Here is a 23,173-nt window from a genome sequence, read left to right on the forward strand (position 1 = left end):
CTGGTCAGGACAAGGATACAGCTGAGGAACCAGAGGCAGCAATAAAAGGCAACAGGCACACAGGGACCTCTGTGGGACTTCACTCATCTTGACATTTACTACCACTGTGTTCTTAGAGCAGCAATTTGTCATTCACTTAAGCACTCTGTTCAACTAAGGCACTGGGAGAAAGGCAACAGAATCAGTAAATCCAAGCACCAGCTAGATTTAAGCCACAGCACAAAAGAGATTTGAAATCTAACTTCCTTATGGGGGAGTGCAGACACTCACTTGTCAATACAGCATCAGAGCTGAATTGTCTTGATGATGAGAAAGAAAAAAAATGCTTTCAGGATCACTTTTTCATCTACTGGAATCTAAACTGACAAAAATGGTCAAATCACATTGTTAGCACTGTGTGTGTTTTAGGAAATACCACTGAATATAGATTCGGGAGACTGGTTTTTTAATATTTATTTAGTAAAACTCACTATACAAACAAAAGGTTATCACAACAGTGGAATAAGCAGGGTTATAGTTTCTCCTTCAAGCTGCTTCTCTGCTTCAGTAAAAACACATATATACATTTACAATTATTTCCCTTTAAAGCACTGGGATTCATATATTAAAACATACCTGGTAAAATAAGCTTAAAATAATTTCACATTGCTTGGAAAAAGATTTGAGTAATTTACTCTTACCAGAGTGCCATTGTTGCACAGTATTCAAAAAAATGAACGACCACTAAAATATAGAGTAAAACATTTAAAAGTACATTTATTTCAAATGTGGGCAAAATATCAATATAAAAGAAAATAGAGTATAAGAAATAAAAATAAAGTACAAAACATTTTCATCTTTGACATCCATAATTTAATAGATAGCAAGCCCTTTTATTTTTACATCCAAATTACGCTTTTGGCTGAAGTACCATAATTTATTTTAAAATGCTTAAAAATGGGCTCATCATGATACCTAAAGTGGGCTCTTTTAAAATGGTAGTATAATACAAAACATAGTAAATTATGTTTCAGCATAATAAAATTACACATCCTAAAAAAGATGCAGTTTATTTTTGCTTTCCTGCTTTAAACTGCTCATCATCCCTAGGAAAACAGCTGGAAAACAGCATCCACAGGAAGTTCTAGTTGCTTTGTACAATGGCTGAACAGCTAGATATAATGCTCCAAGGACTCTGGAGCAGTAAGGCATTTTACTATCCATCAAGTAAATTTATATGTAAGCTTGTTAAGGAAGAAAAACTGTAAGAAATGACAGCAAAATACAAATTCTATAAAAAACATGTATAAAGACACATTAAGAGGCCTTACTGGTCCCTCCAGTGCACTGTTTATCAAACAGGGTCTATAATCTTCAGAAAAAGCTGTTTTCCTCATCTGAAAGTAACTTGTGCCAAATATTTCCCTTAGTGGCAAGTTCTTTTCCCATTGCCTAATATTCTACTATTTACTAATTTATTCTATTATTTACTAATATTTACTACTCCTTTGTGACCACCCTGCCTTCTTCCTCCTTTGAAGTATTTCCCATCAAAAAGTAATTCCATGTTGAATTTAAGCTACTTTCCTGGGTGTTAAACTACCCTCCCACCAAGTAAACATTACATATCCTAAAAAATTACAATTAATTAGTTCCTAATTAAGAAAAAACTTTTAGAAAACCATACTCCCCTAAGCAACAGAATGTCTTTACACAAAAAGGATATGATTCATAATCCAGTGTTTGAGTAAGTACTCCAGTCAGGACAAACTCAGCATTGTGGACATCTGGAAATATCAGAATTCATACAGTTCACACCCTACACAGAAATTCTGCCTCATTCTGCAGGTGTCTCACACCTGACACTGTTACTAAATACAGCACTTCTTGGGGCTCTACACTAAAGTGAAAATAACTAAAGTGGAAACCCCTAACTCACTTGATGAATACTGAGATGGTGCCCTGGTTTCAGTTAATTTTCTTCTTAGTAGCTGGTTCAGGGCTGTGCTTTGAATTTAGGATGAGAATAATGTTGGTAACACACTGATGTTTCAGTTGTTGCTAAACTGAAAAATTTATGGTGATCTGCCTATAAAATAACTATTACATATATCCAGGAAACAGCTGGCTTGGATTTCTCCATGGTTTGTAGGATAGTCCATGTATTCCTCTATTATATCTGAAAGCTTCAGAAGATCTCTGTATCTGTCTAATAGTAATAATTGGGAAATAGAAAAATAAAAAATCAAAGTAACAGTTATACTGCTCAATCACAACAAAAGCTTGGACCTACCTATGCCTCGTGCGAAATATTCTCGACATAAATGGAGGTCATTTTCACAGGAAATCAAGATTATCTCTGGCAAACTCTAAAGGAAAGAAAGGAATGGTTAGCTCAGAAGAAAATGGTAAGTTATTATAAAAAAATTTTAGAAAGCAACACTCAACACACTTTGTTCTGCTTATGCTCCATGAGTTTTCGAAAAGAAGGCTGTTTGGACAATACTTTTCCTCCTGCACACTCCACAATGGCTTTCATGGTGGAAAGACTGGGACAAATTCCAGGTGTAATGTAAAAATATTTTCCCTAAAAAGAGAAAAGGAAGAACAAGAAAAAGCATTATTATGCTATTTGATTTCTGTAAAACATGAAATTTTAATGTCCTGTGACATTTTTATACAAGAGGGCAGGCTTTGTAAACTGGGATTGGGCTTATGGACACAGATTCATCAGTTGATGAATTGTCCTTAATTACTGCTGATGTTTCCCCTGGAGGGACAAATGCAGAATTTTGATGATTTTGAACAGCTCAGGTGTGCCTATTTCCACACCTATAAAGTAACAACTACAGCTTGGTGAGGCACATAAGAACAATGCTCCTCACTTCTTTGAGAACAGGGACATCTCAAGTGTTACAAAAGAACTTTCACCTTTTAATTAACACCCAATTTATTACTTCCTGACAAAAATTATTCTACTACTTGACTGAGATAGGTGACCAGATCACAAAGTAGATTATCTCTGTTTATCAGCTAAGAATAAAAAAACAGAAAACACCCTGCTATTTAATCTGCAAAACTGAGAGCAAAATATAGCATTCAGACATAATAGAAGACAGAGATCCTTATTCATTACAGGTAGAAAAAATACCTGTTTTAGGTGGTTTACCTCCATAAACAGTCTGTAATTCAGTTAGGCTGAAGAATCTTTAGCAACTCAGATCTCCAGATACCTCTCTGCAGTGTAATGTAATTTTAACCAGAGGCACGAAAACATCTCACATCATCCTAACAAACAGCCTGGTGGAAATGCAGTCTCCAAGGAGATTCACACTAGAACTCCCTGAGGCTGAAGGGCAAACTCCCTCTCACACTCCCATTTTTACGGGCAAGTGCTCTGACTATGAGGCTGGTGTAAAAAAGAAAAGAGAAGACAAAGAAAAGAAAGTCCCTTCCATAAATGGCTTTCTGCAAGTAACAGAGCAATGTTCTAAATTTTGGAAGGGAACAAATATACTGAGACTGGTTAACATCTACAGGATCCAGTCATTCAGAGGGTCTACATCTACCCCAAGGCTTAGGCAGAAAACAGCATAAAGTCAAAACCAAAATTTAAAACAAATGTTTCATATTATATGCCAGCCTGCTCTACTGCTTTCAGCTATAAAACCTGTATTCCCAATGCTAAACAAATCAGGTTGAAAAACTCCCAAGTATTTAAATGCTGTGGTAAACTACATACCTTGAACAGTGGAGCTACTTGTGCTCTCTTTAGAGACTCCTCTAAACTAAAGCAGAAAAGCACCTCAGCTTCAGCATCTCTGAGCACGAAGTTCTGCTCATCTGAAAAAGAAAGACTGATGATGTGGCACAAAAAACACAGCCATCCCCATGGCCCAGGATGGAATCTGAGCAGAACATCTTGGTGGCAGAGTGGCTCTGAATGGCAGACACCTAATAGAATTTAACATGATTAAAATATCCCTCTTCATTAGGCTCTTTACAAAGGTGACTCCCAAATACTTGGAGAATTAAACTTTTTTACACTTGCATACCTAACAACAATCACTGTCCTATCAAGTCCCTTCTTCTAACTTACTGGAGGTACTTGCAATTTTTTATTGTTTGATTTGCTGCAAAGGAGAATGATCAATCAGAAGGATTAAGTTTAAATTCACATTACTGTGACCACCTATGGGAGCCCAGAAACTGTCTTCAAGTCCTCACACAATCTTAACAGAAAGAACTTTCCATCTGTTTCATTTGTCCTGTTATTCGCCCAATTTTCCCTTTTTCTATAAGAGATGGAATTTTAGTCTTTATCTTTCCACAAAAGCTGTATCAAACACATTTCTAAATCAAATTTAATCCAAAACCCCTAAGTCTAAAAACCAAAACAAAAAAATTATACAGAGATCAAAATGGTCTTTCCAAGGACGATTCTGACAACTTGCTAGAGACGGTGTTAATACTCTTCCAAAGGACAAAAGAAACATGACAATTTTTGCAAACAATTGCTGTATTTTTCATCATTTTAGCAGGTACAAAACTGAAACCAGCCCATCAGCTACAAATCAACCTAATTTCAGTAAATAAGTGAAGTACTTCCAGTATTAGATCACAACAGTCATCCTAAATCCCCTGATTTTCTTCATCCTTTAAGAATTTTCAAATTAATCAGTTTCTCAGTTCAATGATGCTGAAATAAGCAAACTGCGTTCTTGAGATTTCTAAAAATGTTTGCTGGTTTATTAGTTAATGATCCATAGATTTAAGTCTTTACAGTGGTTAGCCAGTGATGCTGTACATTTTCTTCTTACAATGATATATACACAAAACCATCATCAACCAAATAATCACCCTTTCAGAAAGGGTGAATTAAAAAATAATGCAGCCACAGGTAAAAATCTACAAAACAGCTACACAAGAAAAAAATACAATACTTAACAATATCCAGCTATTTAATCACCCTAACAGTAACATTTTAAGTGTGATTTGCTTTCATTTAAGGGGAAAAAACTGTATTAAAACAAATAAAAGCTAAATGAGACAAAATATTCTGCTAAAAGAGAACCTGATTAAAAAAAAAAAAATCACATAATTATTGTGACAGTTTTGCTTAACCACACTAAGGCAACCTTATAACTAAAGTGGAATACAAACTTGCTGCTTATATCATTATTTAAAAAACTTTGTAAATTATTCTCCAAGAGGTGTGAGTGATAACAATCAGACTTGTTGTAGAATTAAAATTTCTATTTCAAAAGCTGAACTCCTTAGAAAACTGGCAAGAAATACTGAAGTCAGAAGATAAACAACAAAATGTATTTAAATATGTCAATGAACATTTATTTTACTATAAGAATTGACACTAATTTAACTTACCAACAAATTTCTGGCATTTGAAACACTCTTCTAACCACTCTGGAGTTACTATGTGCTTGACTACAGAAATTGCTGTCAGGAACTTGACTGTTCGGGTCACTTTACTGGCAATTAGATGGGTACATTTCTGGGCAGAGTCTGCTACTTCACCTCCAAGGATATACAGCTTCTGAAAGTTGTACAGAACACAAACCAGAATGGAATAGTTGTTAAAAAAATGGAGGGAAAAAGGAAACTAAATATCGTATCATCACATCAAATAAAACTAAGCTCCTAATGAAATAATAAATGTAGATTTCTGTGTTACACTGATTGCTTTACTCAAGCTGATTAATTTTGACAATAATTTACAGACACTGAAGATCCAGGTATTTCCAGACATAAATATCACCTGGCAAGATTAAAAACAATTTCCCACTTCTGCAGTTTTTTGATTTTGGGTTGTGCTTTTTTAAGCAAGGAACTAACTGTAAGATACAAATTAAAATCTTTTTTCAGTGAAACAGGATAATAAATTTTAAGTAAGCAATAGAAGAATACATAATAATTTTGCTCTTTTCTAGGGAAGGTGCAGTATACAGTGTAGCTACAGCAAACTTAATTTTGCTAGGCTTTTCTTAAAGAGAAAAGCATTTCATGAAAAACACATATTCCACATGCATTTTTGATGATACTGAGCAACTATTCCCTTTTCCTTGGTTAAGCCACCAAACTCAAACAAGCTCCCCACAGTTGCTATCTTATCAACTAAGCCAGTTGTTATCTGAAGGAATGAGTGACACAATGAATGAGCTGGTGAGGCACATCAGATTACCACAGGTGTTAAAGAGCGCTCTCCTCATAAAAATTTTAAGAATGAAAAATATTAGAACAGCTTTAGTAGCCATGCACCCTGGACTTCAGACTAAGACAAACAATTTGCACAAATAAATAAAATGCACACCAATATCTGTAAGTATAAATATTTAACAGTTTATATTGCATGGATGCTAGGGAGTCCCAAAGCAAGAAGGCCTAAGGGTTGGTTAGGTTAGAAGGCCTAAGAGGTCTCTGGCAGCCCTGTGCACTCCATTGCTCTGATAATGATGAGCATGTAGGACAGACAGGGACAGTGCTTGTGGCTCTTCTCCACCATGCTCCGATGGTTTGCATAAACATGACCCATGAAAGTATTATTCAGTGACACTGAACCTCCCCAGTATTTACTTCCTTCCTGGTAATAAACACCCTGTGAAGAGGACATTGCACCCCTCTGAAAGGCAAAGGCTGCTTTTCTCTGTTCACTCAAGCACTCACACCCATGAGTGCAGACCTTGCAAGATTTCCACTCTGATGCAAAAGGGACCCTTTGCCATACAAGTACAAAGATTACTCCTCCATCTCAGTAAGATGAGTATCCAGCCCCAGTTAGGTATCCAAACTCTGCAGAGTTTTGATATCATCAGTGCTGCCAGGTTTACATTCAACTTCACAAGCTTTGAGGCTGAAGTTCATTTTTTTTTTAATTTGTGAGCCATAGCTCTTATCAAAACAGATCCTCTATATAATTAACCTGGAATCAACAGGACAGAAACAAGAAGTTTCCGGATACTGGAACTTTATTCTGATACACTGAAAAATATTTTATGTTCCAAAATATTCAATATCAAGCTTCAAATGCACACACTGCAAGGGAAAAAAGACCTCTAAAGCTGAACCGCTTTAAAAACAAGTATAGGTTTATTAAAGAAAATATAATATATTTTTGAGGACATCAAAGTGTGTATTTCTGAGAAATGTAGTAACTCAAACTAGGCCTCAGTTACTTCTCTTTATCTGAATGTTATAAATAACTTACATTTAAGTTTTAGCACAGCTTTATTAGGGAACAGAACAAAACCTCCACAGGAGCTTCTCACACCTGTCATAAGCTTTGTCATCAGCTGTCTTTGAAGCATTTGGCACTAGAGACAGCAACCCCACTAGAAGAATCCTGGGTCTTATCCAGTACAACTATCACTATTTTTCTCACCTAAATTTGGTCATGAAATTTGCTATTTAAAAGCAAATGTGGAAAGGGCTTTCTTTCTTTTTAAAGCACTCCTACAGAAAGAAAAAGCAAGTAGCCCAGTAGTATAAAGAAGTTAACTAAAGGAGAACAGCCACCAAATAAAAATCATTTCACATAAACCTACCCCAGCCTCAGGGCTGGTAAGTACTGGTTTTTATCCACTAGGTATATGCTTATCAAGACTTAGCAAAAATTCAACATCCATTAAAACTGTCAGATGTACAAATGTAGTTCACAAGAGATAAGCCTGAAAGTCACCTTAATGTACTGTTGCACTTGCATAGGTTCAAATCCTGTGAAGAGCACCATTGGTGTCAGCTCAGGGGTGAGTTTCTTAGTAGGTGGCGGCAGGTCTTCAATCCTACAGAGTATAGGAAATACAGCAGAATGTGATGTTTGGGCCCAAGGCTGTAGAACTGTAATTTTGAAATTTAGACATGCACACTTTTGCAAGTTTCACCGATGGAATGACCCAGATGAATGAGAATTAGGCACAACTTTTTCTGAAAGAAAAAAATCACCATGCAGGGAACACGACATATTCTCTCTCCTCTTTCTGTACTCTCCCAGTTATTGTTTTGTCCTGCCAGCTGAGGAACTAGCAACATCCAAAGCCCACTGAGAGTTATTTCACTGAGCAGGGCACAGGATGGTGCAGGCTGATGGGCAGCTGACACTTCTGAGGAACAGTCAATAAAGGGGCATTGACTGCTCACTGTTCTTACCTTGCTCTTTTGGAAGACGGCTGAAGGCTGGCTTCATTCTGCTTTGGTTTCAAAGGCAACCTCACACCCTGAAATCAGACCAGTTCCATGTTTAGATCTGAATTAAACAGGGAAAACGACTTCTATCCTGAATTAATCACAAAGGAATATTAGACCCTGCTGAATACATGGGGTACCTACTACTGACACAACAAGACAAACAGCAAAAGCTGAAATTCAGCCAGAGCTTCTCCACAAACTTAGGTAACCCTGAAAGTGCACACCAAATAAAATATTGTGGGACTTTTTTCCTTTAAATAACACAGCTAATTATCAACGAAAAAGCCAATGAAATAAATGAGACAGAGACTGAAAAGTCTGTCCATTTGTTAAGTACATGAAGACTACAATATTCTTCCTGGTGCTAAATTTCATGGTAATGGTAATATCCCAGAAAATACTGTTATAAACTCAAGTTCCCTAACTACATAAACAGAAGCTGGATAGAAAGTGCCATCTCCCCAGTACCAGATTAGCCTCCAGAGCATGTGCCCCCAGGGGTGATCAAATGTAGCTTTTAGACTCTCCTTGGTAACCTGAAAACACAGCTCCCAGGTTGAGGAGTGTGTGACATCCGTTTCTTTTTAACCTTCAATACCTGAAATGTAATGAAGAATGCAAGAGGCACATGACCAGAAAGACAGGCAGCATTGTACCAGCCTTGCTGTGAGAATGTTCCTTTGGGAGGAACAAGCCACAGGGCTTTGTTCCCTGCTCTCAGGCCAGGCATTTTTATGCTAGTCAGCCCATAGTATGAGCAGCTGGAAAGAAAAATGCACATATTCACATTTTGATAGACATTTCAACTATGAAAATGCAAGAGGTAGATGGCATCAACAGCATTTGACAAGACAGCTGTCCTCAGAAGAGGACCCCAAAGCCCAAGACAAATAGAAATGTCTCTTGTGAAGGAGTGAAGTACCTTGTCCTCCCTGGCAATTCCACATGCCCAGCATTTTCTATTACCAAACCATATTCCTGTGCAGCCACCCAGAGGGCAGCTGGACTAGATTGTCTACAGAAGCCCCTTTCAATCTAAGTCACAAAACTCTCACCTCACACGGGCAAGAAGGGTCCCCACATAAATACAGGAGGTACTAAATTACCCATCAGACCCCTGAGGTCTCCATTTGCTACACAAGACAAAACATGGACAAAAACCTTGTGTGACTGATGCACACAAAGAATGTATCCAGGTTTAAGATGAGCTCAACTGCAACGTGGATGCAAAGGGTGGTGGTAAGAAAACCAAAACTGAGTTAGTTAAAAGCTATTTTAAATCCTAATACTGCTTACTGAACCTTCTCAAGGACTTTTTTCCTTTGTAAGAGCAGAATATTTTCCATCTTCAGGAAAATATGAAGACCACAAATTTTTAAAAGCATTTACTTTTCTAAATGAGAGTTTCCTACAGGCCCACAAAACAAATCCACAAGGGTCTATAAGAAGAACATTTCAAACTTAGGGTCAGGAAAACAGTAGTGCCTATTTCTAGAGCTGAAAGGTATTCAAGCCACAGTGCTCAGAATCCCCATTTAAAACACTGCTACAAATTACATTTTGAGTTACTGAGCAGCTCTTTTCTGAAGAGTCTGAAAGTGACTGAGATACAAGTGACCCAAACACAATAGGTGAGGCAAAACGTTTTTGTGCAACATAAAATATTATCTGAGAGTCACCTGTAGTACAAATTTACCTACATCGAGACATACTGTGAAAAATTATCAAGTATAAATCTGAAATGGGAAGAAAATTTACAATACAAAAACATGAGATAGGTGTAAGAGCTGACAGGGAAACTGCAGCTCAATCTGAATATGCAGAAAACTTACATTTTGCATGGTTCACAGAATAGCATTTATGATAAAAATTTACTTCTCTTACATGTCTTTCAAGGTACAATTTCCCATTGTTCTTTCCTGCTGATATTTCAGGGCTATCAACTACAATTTTTAGTATACATGACATATTTTTTAAATTTAAAATACATGGTATATATGCCCATGGTTTTAGTTCTTAGTATATATCAGAGAGATTATATGAAGCACTAGCACCCTTACCTTACGTTATGTGTCATACTTAAAATTCAGTCAATATTCTAACAAAATTCTTACTGATTTTGGGTGTTCTGTCTTAAAAACCCTTATGTGGTCTCACATACATAGCGTTAGGTACTGATTTAAATACTACTAAGGTCTGATGTAGAAACTGAAGAATGAAATATCTAGCCCAAGGTGTGTCAACAGCAACTTCATTCTGCATATCCCACTAAAATTCCTTAATTCTGCAAAAATATTATTTCTCACATTCCTCAAAATAAAATAGAACATTAGCAAAAAGTACAACCAGAAGCTTCAGCACAGGCATGGAGTGATCTTACCAAAACAGCTGTATATACACAATAATTCAACATACCATTAGAAGTTCTGGAGACACCTTTAATGGGACTCTCCAAGCATCTAGGGAATGGAGAAGAGAACGAAAATGACACCATTGCCAAACCATTTATACCAGAGGAAACACGCTCCTGCTGATGAAACAGGCACATAAAAATGCTGCAGACCAGAGGGTTTTGTGACTCTTACCCAGCAGGTTGAGCACCAGGTGCTGGCTGGGGGAGAGCGGGTCCTGGAGGTTGAAGACGGTGTAGCGGCTGTGCTGGATCTGCCGCAGCGCCTCGAAGTTCCCCAGCAGGATGTCACAGAGCCACTGCGCGTTCACGCACGGGATCCGCCACTCCTTGGCCTTCTCGTACTTCAACCCGCTGGCCCTTGGTGGGCACAGGAGAGGAAAATGAATTTGTATTGCAAAGAAATTGGTAAAAATAGCAATTTCTAATAATACACCTATAATATCAGTGGTTTTTATTGGTCTACTGTTTGTTTTAACTGTGACAGAGGAGATACTCCAAAAATGCTTTTGTTCTACGTGTCAGAACAAGCCAGTCAGGGGAGAACTTCTGCTGCAAATGCAATCTTTAGACCTGGATTTAAATTTTCCTTCTTCCAATGTTTTAGAAAAGCTATTAAAAAAAAGGTATTTTATTTATGGATGATCTAAGAGCATCACTTAGGAATATTATAAAATATAAAAGTTAGAAATTACTTCTGTTTTGCCTATGTTTAGAAGGCCAAATTTATCACTTAATATGTGCTGTAATTTAGTTCAAGAAACAACACCACTAAGTTTATCATTATCAAACTGCAGAACTGATTACAATTAACACTCTTATAATGAGCCACAGGTAGTACCTCACATTTAGAGAGGCACTGTGGCAAGAGGTTGCTGAGAAAGCAAGGACTGTGGAGTGCAACACTTACTCTTTACAGATGAGAACTGTATTGCTGCGACACAGGTAGCCCGTGTATTTGGCACCTGCTAGGTAGGCCATGAGCTTGAGGTCATCTCTGTCACTGTCAACAAATCCTGTCACACAGATTATCTGCAGAGAGAAAGACAGTTTTAAGTAACTGAACATTGATGGCACTTACAAAACACTCCCATGAAAAATATTTTCCCATGACTAACTTTTTACACATGTGAAATGCACAGCATGGTGTATAAAGCACTCAATTAAAGCGTGGCTTGTAGGATACAAACAGTACAATTTAAAAGTGATTTGTTTGTACATAAAAATTTCAGGCTTCTAGCAGTAACTCTGACTCAGGAAGAATGATTTTCATTCTTCTGGTCAGCTTTTTTCTTATTTACAGAGACCACAGCATTATTATGGACGAGCTCAGAGCTAATTTGCTTCTCATGTCTGCCATGTTCCTTCTGCTGCTATTTACATAGAGTCTCACACAAAAAAGTGCTTACACTTACTTCTTTTATTCTAAAAATCTGAAAACTGCTCTACTCTGCAATGAAGCTAAATAAACTGTGCCAGCTGATCATAGCTGGTGAACTGTAATTCCACATCTTCCATTATTATCTTTAATTCTGACAAGTTTTTGTTTCTGCCATTCTCACCTTTTCTTTAGGGAAAGGCAATAGTACTTCTGTTTAAAATTGTGTTTATTACATTGTATATTACATTTACTACTAACCACTGAGTAGATACACATGCTGTTATACTCTGATTTTCCCAAATCTGTATTTCTTTTTACGTCCATCAGGACAGGCTATTAGCAAGGCCATCATCCCATATGTCTGCATCCAGCACAAGAAATCCAGTGCCAAGACATACTTTGGCATCTTGGTTTATACTGCATAGTAAATTCCAAGATGCCTCAACAAACTGAAGTTTTTCAATTCCACAAAATTCCACTTTCACAGCTCCTCATAGCACAAGCAATGGAACTGTGACCTCCTATCCTCTGATTAGCAGCATAGGCTTCCTTTTTAGGTATTTGCTAAGCACTAACTAAGAAAAACCCTTAAAATCCTCTCAAAATCCTGGGTTATGGTAAGGAAGCACATGCTGTTCGATGTGCTGCTGCTCTGCTGCAATAAGCTGTGCAGTCTGGATTGCTGCTACCTTGCCATGTGTAAGTCAGGCAATCCTTGCCCCTCAGTGTCTGAGAGAGTAACCCACAAAGGCAAGTGTTACTCCTCACCACCCTGAACTCAGGGAGACTTGCAAAGCACTGAGAAACACCTGGCAGCAGCACCACATCAACTCAGCATCTTAAGATTAACAGAAGCTCTTCTTCCAAGGCAAAAGAAATGTGTAAAGCACTTTCTAGCTCTGTTTTAATACTGCTCATGGAATGAAGCAAGTAAGCATTCTTTTAAAGCAAGCTTTTCCTTCTTACATGTTGAGAACATGGCTTTCCTCCTGGTGGAAATGCCACTGGAAAATGAAGGGCTCGATGAGGTGGGACCATCTTCTTCTTCTTCAAGATTGCATTCAACCAGTGTGCTGTAATACATCTCTTCCTTTCTCTTAAAGCCTACAAAATACAGGCACAAACAGCTTTTAAAATCCAAAATACGTGTTTATTTTTTTATACTTTTTCTACAAATCAAAACTTAGATATTAATTGTTTTTCTCTAAGTTTTAGACTCCTCTTTCTCATAGCATCTTCCTTAGTGCACTCTGGAACAAGTCTACTACACACACTATGAAAGTTTGTACCCCAAAAAAATCATAAAAAAAAAGAGAAACTTTATATTTGCTGTCTAAGCATGAAGCACAGTGCAAAGGCCTGCCTTCCCAGTGATAAAATGAAAGCATGCACCCAGCAGGTTCCCAGCTGGCTCACCTGAGCATACATGTTACTGACTTGGCTTTCACAGAGAAGGTGAGTACATCTGCTTGTGAGGGTTGGGTCCACTGTCCCACCATGTGCTTGGATGATCTGGTAAGAGAGTAAGTGCAGAACTTCTAGGATATAACTATTTTTACAATACATTAAGAAACAAAAAGTCTGAAATGAAAGGCCACCCTTTAGGACACTGCCACCATTAGCACGACTTCACTGAAGAGTTACCCCCCAAAACTAGGTTTGTTATCTAGCTTTAGAACAACTTTGAAAACAAAAAAGAAAATTAAATATGCAGCTTTTCACTGAACAAAAAGTTTATTTTTAGAAGAAATGGAAAAAAATAAACAAAATAAAGATATATAAACAAAAATAACCCTTCTTATGTTTTTTTTATGTTTTGCAGTATAACTATTAAACAATTTTTCATGAACTATTCAATTCTATCTCAGCAATAAACACAAGTGCTGTTAAAAATGTCAACAGCTTACTTGATTATGCAAAATTGTAGGGAAAATTCAACTATAAAATCCATCAGAAGTTTCTGAAGAACATCAAAGTCCTCTTATTTAGGAAAGGATACAATCAGATTTTTCTGAAAAATAGAAGTTGGCAAAAAAATAGAAACACTCTATTCTTCCATCTTATTCACTCAGGTGGATACCTCACAGGCTAGTAAATGCCAAAATTATATGCAAAAATGAATGTTTTTATACAATCAAGTTAAAGCTAGACAGCGATGCTATATTACACTTGCTGTACTACAGCTGCCTGATTAAAGCATAACTGGGAAATAGTTAAGGCTGCAACTTATTTAGATTTTGTTCTGATTGAAGACTTAATTCAACCAGGCTGCACACCTGAAGTATTTCTATTATTTTTATGGTCAGCAGCAGTTGAACAATTTTTCTTTTAGTTTGTAACAGAAGAATTACACAAAAGGATGCCTAAAGAAGAGCGAACAGTGCTGAAGTACTTCCAATGTTTTCTTTTAGAATTTAGGGACTATGACATTATGTTATATTATATTATGCACAATCTTACCCGTTTCCAGGTTGCTAACAGCTGCTTGTCAGACATCTGCTCTGGGTAATCAGCAATTGCAAAGACACAGCCCAGTAGGAAATACTCTTCTGGAACTGAAATAGTTTGGCACATAAAGAACAAACAATTAAATACTTAAAAGTCTGAAGAGTTCATCTCAGAACACATTTGCTACACTGACCTCCTCGTATTACCACCTTATAAACCTCCTAGGTGTACTTCCTTGGAAAAAGTAGGATCCAAAATTCCAAAGCTGAAAGCCTTTAAGGCACAGCTCGACCCAGAGTCTGATTTTGTTAAGGGTAGATTTTTTCCTGGATGAAGAGAGGCTAAAGGGGTAAAAGGAGGGGTCATAAAAAATAAAACATAAGACCACTTCCTCCTTTACAGAGATCAGCTATGAACAGCCAAAACAATCAAAAAGCTTTCAGTTCTACTATAATTCAAAGCAAGGTGTGACAATTTTCTGATACTGAATCTTCAATAATTTACTGGTATTTCTGGAATTGTAGCTGTTTGAAAGTTTCCCCCCTCCCCCTCTTCCAAAGGAAAAGAAGTTTTTAAACAATTGTGCTGTGCATTTACTAACACTGTTCTAAAAGTATAGGTAGTGTGCTTGTGGTATCAACTGTATATTTGGAAAGAGAACGTTCTCAGCACTCTCATGCTTTTCAGATTGCTGGATCATCATTAGCTATTATTTGAATAAAATAATATTATAAGTGTTAGTATAATATTATAATTATAATATTATTATAATTACAATATTTTTATAAGTAATATTACATAAGTATTTGCCTAAAAATCAGAAAAAACAGTTCTGAGCCAGGAGTGGCATTTCTTACAATCCAGTCGTGTAAACACAGCATTACTTTCTGATATTCTACCCCACTTCATATCATTAGCTACTTTTTTCCAGGATCAGAAGGCAATAATTACTAACTCTCCACTGCTGGATCGTGCCCAAAAAGCGGCTGCTGCTGCAGTTGCTGCTGTTGCTGCTGGTGGTGTTGTGGCTGCTGGGCTGCAACTGGAAGCTGTAGTGCTTGAGGTGTCTGAGTTAAGTGCTGCACTGCCTGATTCTGCATTTGCTGTTGCTGATGTTGCTGGTGCAGTCGCTGTAAGTGCTGCTGCTGCAGTTGCTGCTGCTGATGTTGCAGCTGTTGCTGTTGCAGCTGTTGCTGTTGCAGGTTCTGCTGCTGCAGCTGTTGCAGCTGTTGCTGTTGCTGCTGCAGCTGTTGCAGCTGCTGTTGCAGCACATGCTGCTGCTGGAACTGGAGCGGCTGCGGAGGGCGGTGCAGCTGCTGCTGCGCGTGAAGCGGCTGCTGCGGGAACTGGAGCTGCTGCTGGGAGAACTGGTGCTGCTGATGGACTTGCTGCTGCTGCTGCTGGGGAAACTGGTGAGGCTGCTGCTGTTGGAAGGACTGCTGGGAGATCTGGGGTTGCTGCTGCTGCTGCTGCTGGAGCTGCATAAGTTGCTGAGGTTGAAGGTGTAAAAGAGGATGGTGCTGTTGCTGCTGTGCTTGATGTGACTGCTGCAATAAATGTGTCTCTGGTGTTAGTTTCACTTGACTAAACAGCACCACATTTGGATGTCCCTGTTGGCTATGATTTACTTGCTGTTCTAAACTTTTTGTAGGTGCTGAAAGTGATTGTAATATCTAGAAAACAAAGATTATTTTTGTGACCTTTTGGTTGTCATTCGGTTTTAAAAATATTTAAAGAACTACTGGGAAAATACAATTCCTAAAAGAAAAGAACCCTACACCTAAATACCTTGTGAGCTTAACAAAAATCTTGAACTGCCTAATAGCAAAATGAAAAGACAGGACTTACACAAAGAGAAGTGTGGAGCTGCATGTGACTCCTAATAAACAGCAACGCACATTTTAGTTAAATTTAAGATTAAAGCCCGTCCCTGTATTATTAATAATTTTTCCAACAGCATTATGACTGTTAACAATACATTAATAATTACATTGATCAACTGCAATATTAATTTTAAAATCCTGCTGGCTCATCAAATTCAGAGCTTAGTTCCATAGTCCTACTTTCACTTAAAAATTGCTAATGATACCTTCATTAGTGCTGTTTTGAACAAATTCAGGAATATATAGCTTATCTTTTAATCTCAATACCAAAAAACAAAGAAACATTGATCTGCTGAGCACTAAGGGTTTCTTGGGGAAAAAACCCAAAACAACCTAAACTCCCTACTTAAGAATACTAGATTTTAGGTTTATAGAGTGCTGAAGTAATCTAGAATTTAACTTTATTTTTAAATGTATAATCCACTGTTAAGAGAAAAATCATTTCACACTAAGCAGAAACAAGTTAGGCAGCGAATTTTTATGCATCAGAAAAGGCAAAATTAGGCAAAGTTCTAATAGATTAGGATGAGTTCTACATACTTATCAAAATATTTTAATATAAACTACCTATTACAAATGAGAAGGAGCAAAAGGAAATTCTAGACTTGCCATTTATGAAGTCTTTTAAACATGAAATCAGCTTTGATGAATCCTGCAAAGCTTGTTTCCTTCACCCTCACTACTTCAACACACAGTGTCACCTTCAGCGACGTGTGTATGTGTGTGTGTGTGTGTGAGAGAGAGAGAGAGAGGAATCAAAGCCCATCAGTAGAGCACAAAGCCAATTACTGTATCCTCTCAACTATTCATCAACTCTCCATCAGAGGTGGCTCAAGTGTTTTCACAATGCACATCAAAACATCTCAGGTGTCACGTAAATGATTCTGATGTGGTTGGTAGTGCACACATGTGCAGCCATGATTATCAATGCATCACCCATCACTCATGTCTCGGCAGCACCACAGTAGAAACATTCAATAACTAAAAATAACACACACAAAAAATGTCTCTATGGCTCAGTGTGAGGAGCTTCTCTCCACAACAAGTAGCAGAAGCCAAAATTACAAAAGCTTCAAGACATGTATTTCAAAATAAAGGGATAAAACCTTCAAAAGCATTCTATGGCTATATTCAGAAAGTACCTCTGTATCTGTAAACAGCTGATGATGACAGATCTTGCTACTTGGCAGAAATCTGAGCTTCAAACTAAACACTAACTTTCCAATAATGTTCACTGAGACTGGCACTCATTATTCAGGGCAGAAAGTAAAAGAGAAGTTACAGGGGAAAAGGCAGAACAGGTATTTCTCCCTCCAGGAAGCAGATTCACAGTTCTAAGATGCAAAGCCTTTCTGGACATGCTGGAGCTGGCCCAGCAGCCTGAGAGGGTGCTTGGTAGAGCCCTCACAGATCACCGTCCAGCCCCTGCTCCAGCAGACTTTGGATGAACAGAGACAAGCCAAAGCATACAACCACCAGTGCCCTGTAGCTCTGCAAATATTGCTGACAGAGAAATACTTCCACAGGGACACCACTGATGTGTATTTGATGGCACAGTGACTGGGCTGGAGAAGACGTGGTGGCTAACTTACCCATGCTGGCCAACTGAGCAAATGGTTGGCAGCTCTGCTCAGGCCTTGCCCAGAAGTCTCAGCACTTAATTCAAGGCACTGAGAAGAGGAATCTAATCAGATTTAAAATAATGCCAGTATTTCCATTTTGTATTCAGATGTCATATAATCAGCATAGAGTCAACATTTCTGAGTGACTCCACACTGTGCTTAAGTACTGGCTGAAGCCTTTGTACTACTCTGGCACCTTTCAAAGTTTTACCATCAGCTGAACATCCAAAGAAAAGTACCAATGCAATTATTTAAGTAAAAGAAATGCCTAACATTTATCAGTATCTACTTTACTCATGCTCCCTTCCCACAAACATCTAAGCATTTCAATGCTGCAGGTGCAGCATGCTCACTTGCTTTTATTTTCTTTAGAAATAGATTCAACACAAGAGCTGCAATTATTTCAACTACACAAGTGGCATGAGAAAGTGTAAGTTAGGACTTCTCCATCATAATATGCACACTATATAACAACCTAACGATGCCCAGCAGAACAATGCAGTATAGAACTGAAGCTACTGTGGGAACAATCCCACAATTTCATGTGTTTATGGCATAAATAATTCCTTGCACTGACTGAGAATCTAGGAGGACAGGAAACCAGGTTTCCTGAACTAGTAAAATAATTCTAAATCCATGTTTTTCCATCTCTTTCCAAGAAGTCCTTACTGAAAATCTAAACCATGCTGTAGTTATACATAGTTTTACTCTTCCATATGTTTTTTTCCAAATGCATTCTGCAAATCTGCGAGAAATTAAGTTACTTATTACAGGGAAATTATGAATTTGGCTATAATTTTAAGTAATAAGGGGAAGTATTAACTTTGGGTATTTTAAGAACAGCAAAAGGAAACTGAAGTTCTTGGACACTATAACTCCTAAGAAAAAGTCCAATAGCTTATAAATTAAAAATCCAACACTTACATGTGCTACATTTGATGGTCTATTAATCTGCTGAATATCAGCACTATTAGTAATATTCCTTAACGTCCGCACGGCTGGACTCCACGTGGCCATCATTTCCTGGCGGTCAGAACTTTGGGCACCTTGCACTGAAGCCATGAGGTTGCCTCTCATATCAGGAGGCAAAATGTTACCTGGCACTGGTGGGACATTGGCACACAAATTAATCAACCCGGAGTCCTTCCCTTGAGGCAACCTACGCTTTGCTGCAGATGCCTGTGGGACTTCAGCTGGTGTCCAGTTCAAATTCCTTTCTTGCTTTTCTGGAGAGGAATCGGAAGAATCATCAAACATCAGTTCCCCTTTTGCCTTATCAGCAGATTTTGGTGAAAAAGCTTGATCACCCAAAGGTGATCCTTCTCGTGAAGATGCTGGGCTTGATAATTTTTCATCAGTACTAGCCTCATTTTGTGAATCTTGTTCTTCATTTTCTGCTTCTTCCTCCTCTTCCTCCTCCTCCTCCTCTTCCTCCTCGTATATAATCAAACGAGGATGATAAGGAGTCTCTTCTTTTTTACTCTTATCAGCTATAGAATCCAGTACCCAGTCTGGGGTCACAATTTTAATGCTGTCCCGTTTATAAGCACATTCATATTTTTCCTGGGGGGGGTGGAGAAAAAAGTTATTTAAAGACAAAAACAATCACAAGTATGTTCTTTGAGAACAGGGCTAGAGCATGGAGTGGGAGATTACAAGGACACTGTCCAATACCAGAGAGTGATCTTGCCCAGATCCAAAAGGACTTGTATGGTCCAGAACCACAAATTCCAAGAGATTAAAACAAAAAAACCCCAAATTCTCCACATTTACACTATAAAGGACTCAGAAGGCACAACTACAGAAGATCGATGTCCTCACTTGCCAAATTCTTCTCTAAGCCAACCACCAAAATATTCCAACCCAGCAGTGAGGAACATCATGGTCAATACTAAAATGCACGTGATTTTTAGGAGGACATTAAGGCAAGTCTAAATACAGTTTATGTTTTATCCATTAAAAAAAAAAATTTTAAAACCCCAGTCCCACTATGAAAAAGCATTTGGAGAAAAAGTCAGAATTCCGTAATAAAGTAGAGACAAATACTTAAAAGTTGGTCACTGAAAAAAAGCACTTCAGCAGGAATACAGCTTAAATCTTAAAACTCCACTGTTTCCTAATAAATAGAATAGACACAGAATCAGTGTCCTATTTATTTGAATATCCTCTTTATTGGAAACCCCTCACATACATGAAAATAGTACAGAAAAAAACCTTTCTTTTGAAAATCTGAAACTTATTTCAGGATCTAATATTTAGAAATGATTGAGCTGGTATTTTCTTTTATGTCAAACAACATAAATTAACAACAAGCACATTCAGAGGAAATTAATTTAGTGGTTCTCTGAAGTTATTTCCTACAATGAAACTGTCATTCATGCACAATAAAGAGACTGGAGTTATAATCAAGTTTATTTGCCAACACAAGATTTTATTCTTTCATTCTGGTGAGAATTATTAACAATCTTGTTTTATCATCCTGTATCTAGTCAGAGCAATCATGTAAGTTTTCCTAGTGACAGAACTATTCTTGTTACAAACTGCTGTAGCTTCCCTTGTAGCGTATCAGAGCAGCAGGACTGGAAGCAGACAGTAATAATCGCATAAAATTGTTCCCATTCAGTGATTGTGTGCATTAAAATATTTGTATCCTATAGACAGAGAATGCTAAAACCTCTTTAAGTTTCTTGACTGTCAAGCTAAAGACAACATCCTCTGTTCTAAAAAGCTTATTATTTGAGCTTTTAAGTAAGCTACTAAGGCATGATTCTTAATGTATTTCATTGGTTCTTACAAACAAAATTTTAGGTAATAAAGTTTTGCCCAAGCATTTTATTCATTATGATGAAATAGAATGGTGTTCAATACACCCTTCTAAACAGTCCACAGAAGAAATATCAAGCACTTAATAAAAAAAAAACACAAAAAAACAAAACCAAAAACTGACACACACATATTTACCAAAAAGAACCCAGCCCTACAAAGGTTGCTGTATTTTAAAGAAGGAAAAGCATTCATTTCCCACAGCCAAACTTTCTTTTCTCCCAGTGCCAGCACATGTTTTATTCTTCAATATTTCAATTTTGTCCTTTGTTTTTCTTCACTGATTCTATATCTGTGAATTTATAATATAATCACAATCACTAATGACTGTGACATATCAAAATTAGGCTAAGACAAACAAGATAAAGAATAAAATTCTTTATTCAAACTGGAATTCAAATACCAGCGTGAAATTGGACATCCTTTAAATTAATCAGGCTTAAAGCCATGCAGAAAATAAGTGCAAACTGAATAGCTGCAATGCCTAATTTTACTGAATTTAGTTGTTAATCAACAGTGTTAAGAATTCTAACTTCAGGCAGATGGAAAAATTTTTGCCTATTTGAAAGCAAATGAGAGCTACAACAAGAAGAACTGTACATGTAATAAACTCTTACCCCCTTTGGCTCAGGCACAATCAAGTGAGTACATTTCTTATTGAGGCTCAGCTGGCAATTCCCTCCATAAAAAGTAATCAAAGCCCACAGCGTACTTCGGTCTTCAGATGAAACCTAAAAGGAAGGTGGAAAAGCCTTTTAGCTCCGAGCACCCAGCTGGCTTCAGCTGGAAGAATTTTAGTAATCCACAGCACACCATTTACAAGGCTGGCTAATGTATTTCCTATCCCTTTTAAATACCAAATTAGCAAGAAAGTAATAAAGGGGAAAAAAGGGTGACAAAGACACACAAGAAGAAAAACCGCTACACAGTAATTTTTAACCTGCACAGAGACAGAGGAAACAAAGAGGAAAAAAAAGTCATAGTGCAACAGAAAAACTGGTATCTCTCCTCAAAAAAGCAAACATCCCACACATAATGCACATTAGAGTAGACTGAAATATGGTTCACTTCTTACCTGAGAGAGACAAGCAGTGACTCCAAAAAAGACCTGACATGATTCTGGAGAAAAGCCATTTACACTGGAAAGCAGGTGTCAAGGATGCAAAATAATTAGATAAGTTTCCTGAGGGACATTAGAAGGAAATGAAACAGTCTATGCAGTACTTCTCAGATAATACCAAGTATCTGACCATTCAAAAACTTTCATCTTTGAAAGCTCGTTGTCTGTTTGCAATAAAAGTTTATGCATCAAGAAAAAAACCTGATGTACAAACTGAATCAGAACACCTGCAATATTACGATCAATTTTGGTAACAGTCTAAAACCAGAACTGACCTGGGAAAGACAGAGGGACCATCAGACTTCTGCAACTTGCCCCTCTTTTCCACATTTTCATATGATCTTGTGTTTAAGATCCATGCATATTTGTCACAAAAAAATGACTACAGAAACAGGTGTACATTGTGTCACATGTACAGATAGAGTTTTTTTTTTTTTAAATGAAACAGAATTATTTTCCCATGATGTTGACAGATGCACCAGCAACACTCACATTTTGAGGCCCAGAAAAGACAGCACACAGTAAGCTGATGACAAAGCCAAGAGCACTTTAAAATTTAAGAATAAATTACTGCCATAACCCAGAATACCTCAAGAAGTTCAGGCCTGATGAACATCCTAAATTATTCTCCATTTCATCCAAGGTAGAAATTCAGTACTGGATCTTTCAAAAGTGTACAGGTGTCTACTCCCTGCCTGAGTACCTACTGTTAGCACATAAAGCAGAGACAGTATTTAACTTCTAAGAGGTCCATCAGTTTGCCTGGAACTTGCACTCTCTAAAGAACAGGAGTGAAAGAGACTCTTTTTTAAAAGTTACAAGCAGCATAACAATAAAACAAAACAGAGGGAATACAGAAAAACTCACTTTCTTTCCTGCCATCAACAAAAGCTCACAAGTGCTCTGACTCTCTTTTATCTATACAAGACCATTGAAAAATACGCCCTCCTCACTCTTGCTTTTGCTGCAAAAGAAATTGCCAGTCCTCTTTATGGCATCATAGCCACAGTTTTCACACAAGAAACTCTCTTTCCTTCTTCAGAGTCTGCTTCCAGCTTCATTTTTCTGCTACTTCCCTTCTACTGCAGGTTAGTCAGACTTTGCACACATCAGTGAGCAGAGCACAGGACAACATTCTGCCATCTTAAGTTCCCTCTAGTGAAAACAAGTTCCACTAAGAAACAGAAAAAAAATTACTGCGCTTTTACCTTGTATTAAATCTTTCTATATTAAACTTTACCTTTAGCAACTTACAGGCAAATGCCCATCAAATAAGCACCGGAATTGGTAAAGGCAACATAAAATCCT

At 37.5% G+C, this 23,173-nt stretch overlaps 1 protein-coding gene across 3 annotated transcripts in view; it reads right to left on the minus strand.

Moving 5' to 3' along the window:
• Positions 1-438: 438 nt before the first annotated feature.
• PAXIP1 (PAX interacting protein 1) overlaps positions 439-23,173 on the minus strand; it is a 31,186-nt gene continuing 8,451 nt past the window's right edge. For 2 of the 3 annotated variants that reach the window (XM_059839548.1, XM_059839556.1), the window contains exons 4-21: positions 21,821-21,884; positions 21,363-21,476; positions 18,847-19,485; positions 15,373-16,090; positions 14,430-14,524; positions 13,386-13,481; positions 12,936-13,073; positions 11,499-11,620; positions 10,764-10,948; positions 10,594-10,637; positions 8,140-8,207; positions 7,673-7,775; positions 5,365-5,533; positions 3,722-3,822; positions 2,432-2,566; positions 2,273-2,348; positions 1,702-1,766; positions 439-1,214 (exon numbers count right to left, since the gene is read on the minus strand). In XM_059839548.1, the coding sequence (XP_059695531.1) occupies positions 1,203-1,214; positions 1,702-1,766; positions 2,273-2,348; positions 2,432-2,566; positions 3,722-3,822; positions 5,365-5,533; positions 7,673-7,775; positions 8,140-8,207; positions 10,594-10,637; positions 10,764-10,948; positions 11,499-11,620; positions 12,936-13,073; positions 13,386-13,481; positions 14,430-14,524; positions 15,373-16,090; positions 18,847-19,485; positions 21,363-21,476; positions 21,821-21,884 (2,944 nt within the window). In that variant the 3' untranslated portion in view covers positions 439-1,202. The remainder of the gene's footprint in view (positions 1,215-1,701; positions 1,767-2,272; positions 2,349-2,431; positions 2,567-3,721; positions 3,823-5,364; positions 5,534-7,672; positions 7,776-8,139; positions 8,208-10,593; positions 10,638-10,763; positions 10,949-11,498; positions 11,621-12,935; positions 13,074-13,385; positions 13,482-14,429; positions 14,525-15,372; positions 16,091-18,846; positions 19,486-21,362; positions 21,477-21,820; positions 21,885-23,173) is intronic. The other variant, XM_059839564.1, reaches the window with a different exon arrangement.

The sequence above is a fragment of the Haemorhous mexicanus genome, chromosome 1 (assembly GCF_027477595.1).
Source record: "Haemorhous mexicanus isolate bHaeMex1 chromosome 1, bHaeMex1.pri, whole genome shotgun sequence".
In the NCBI taxonomy this organism is placed as follows: Eukaryota; Metazoa; Chordata; class Aves; order Passeriformes; family Fringillidae; genus Haemorhous; species Haemorhous mexicanus.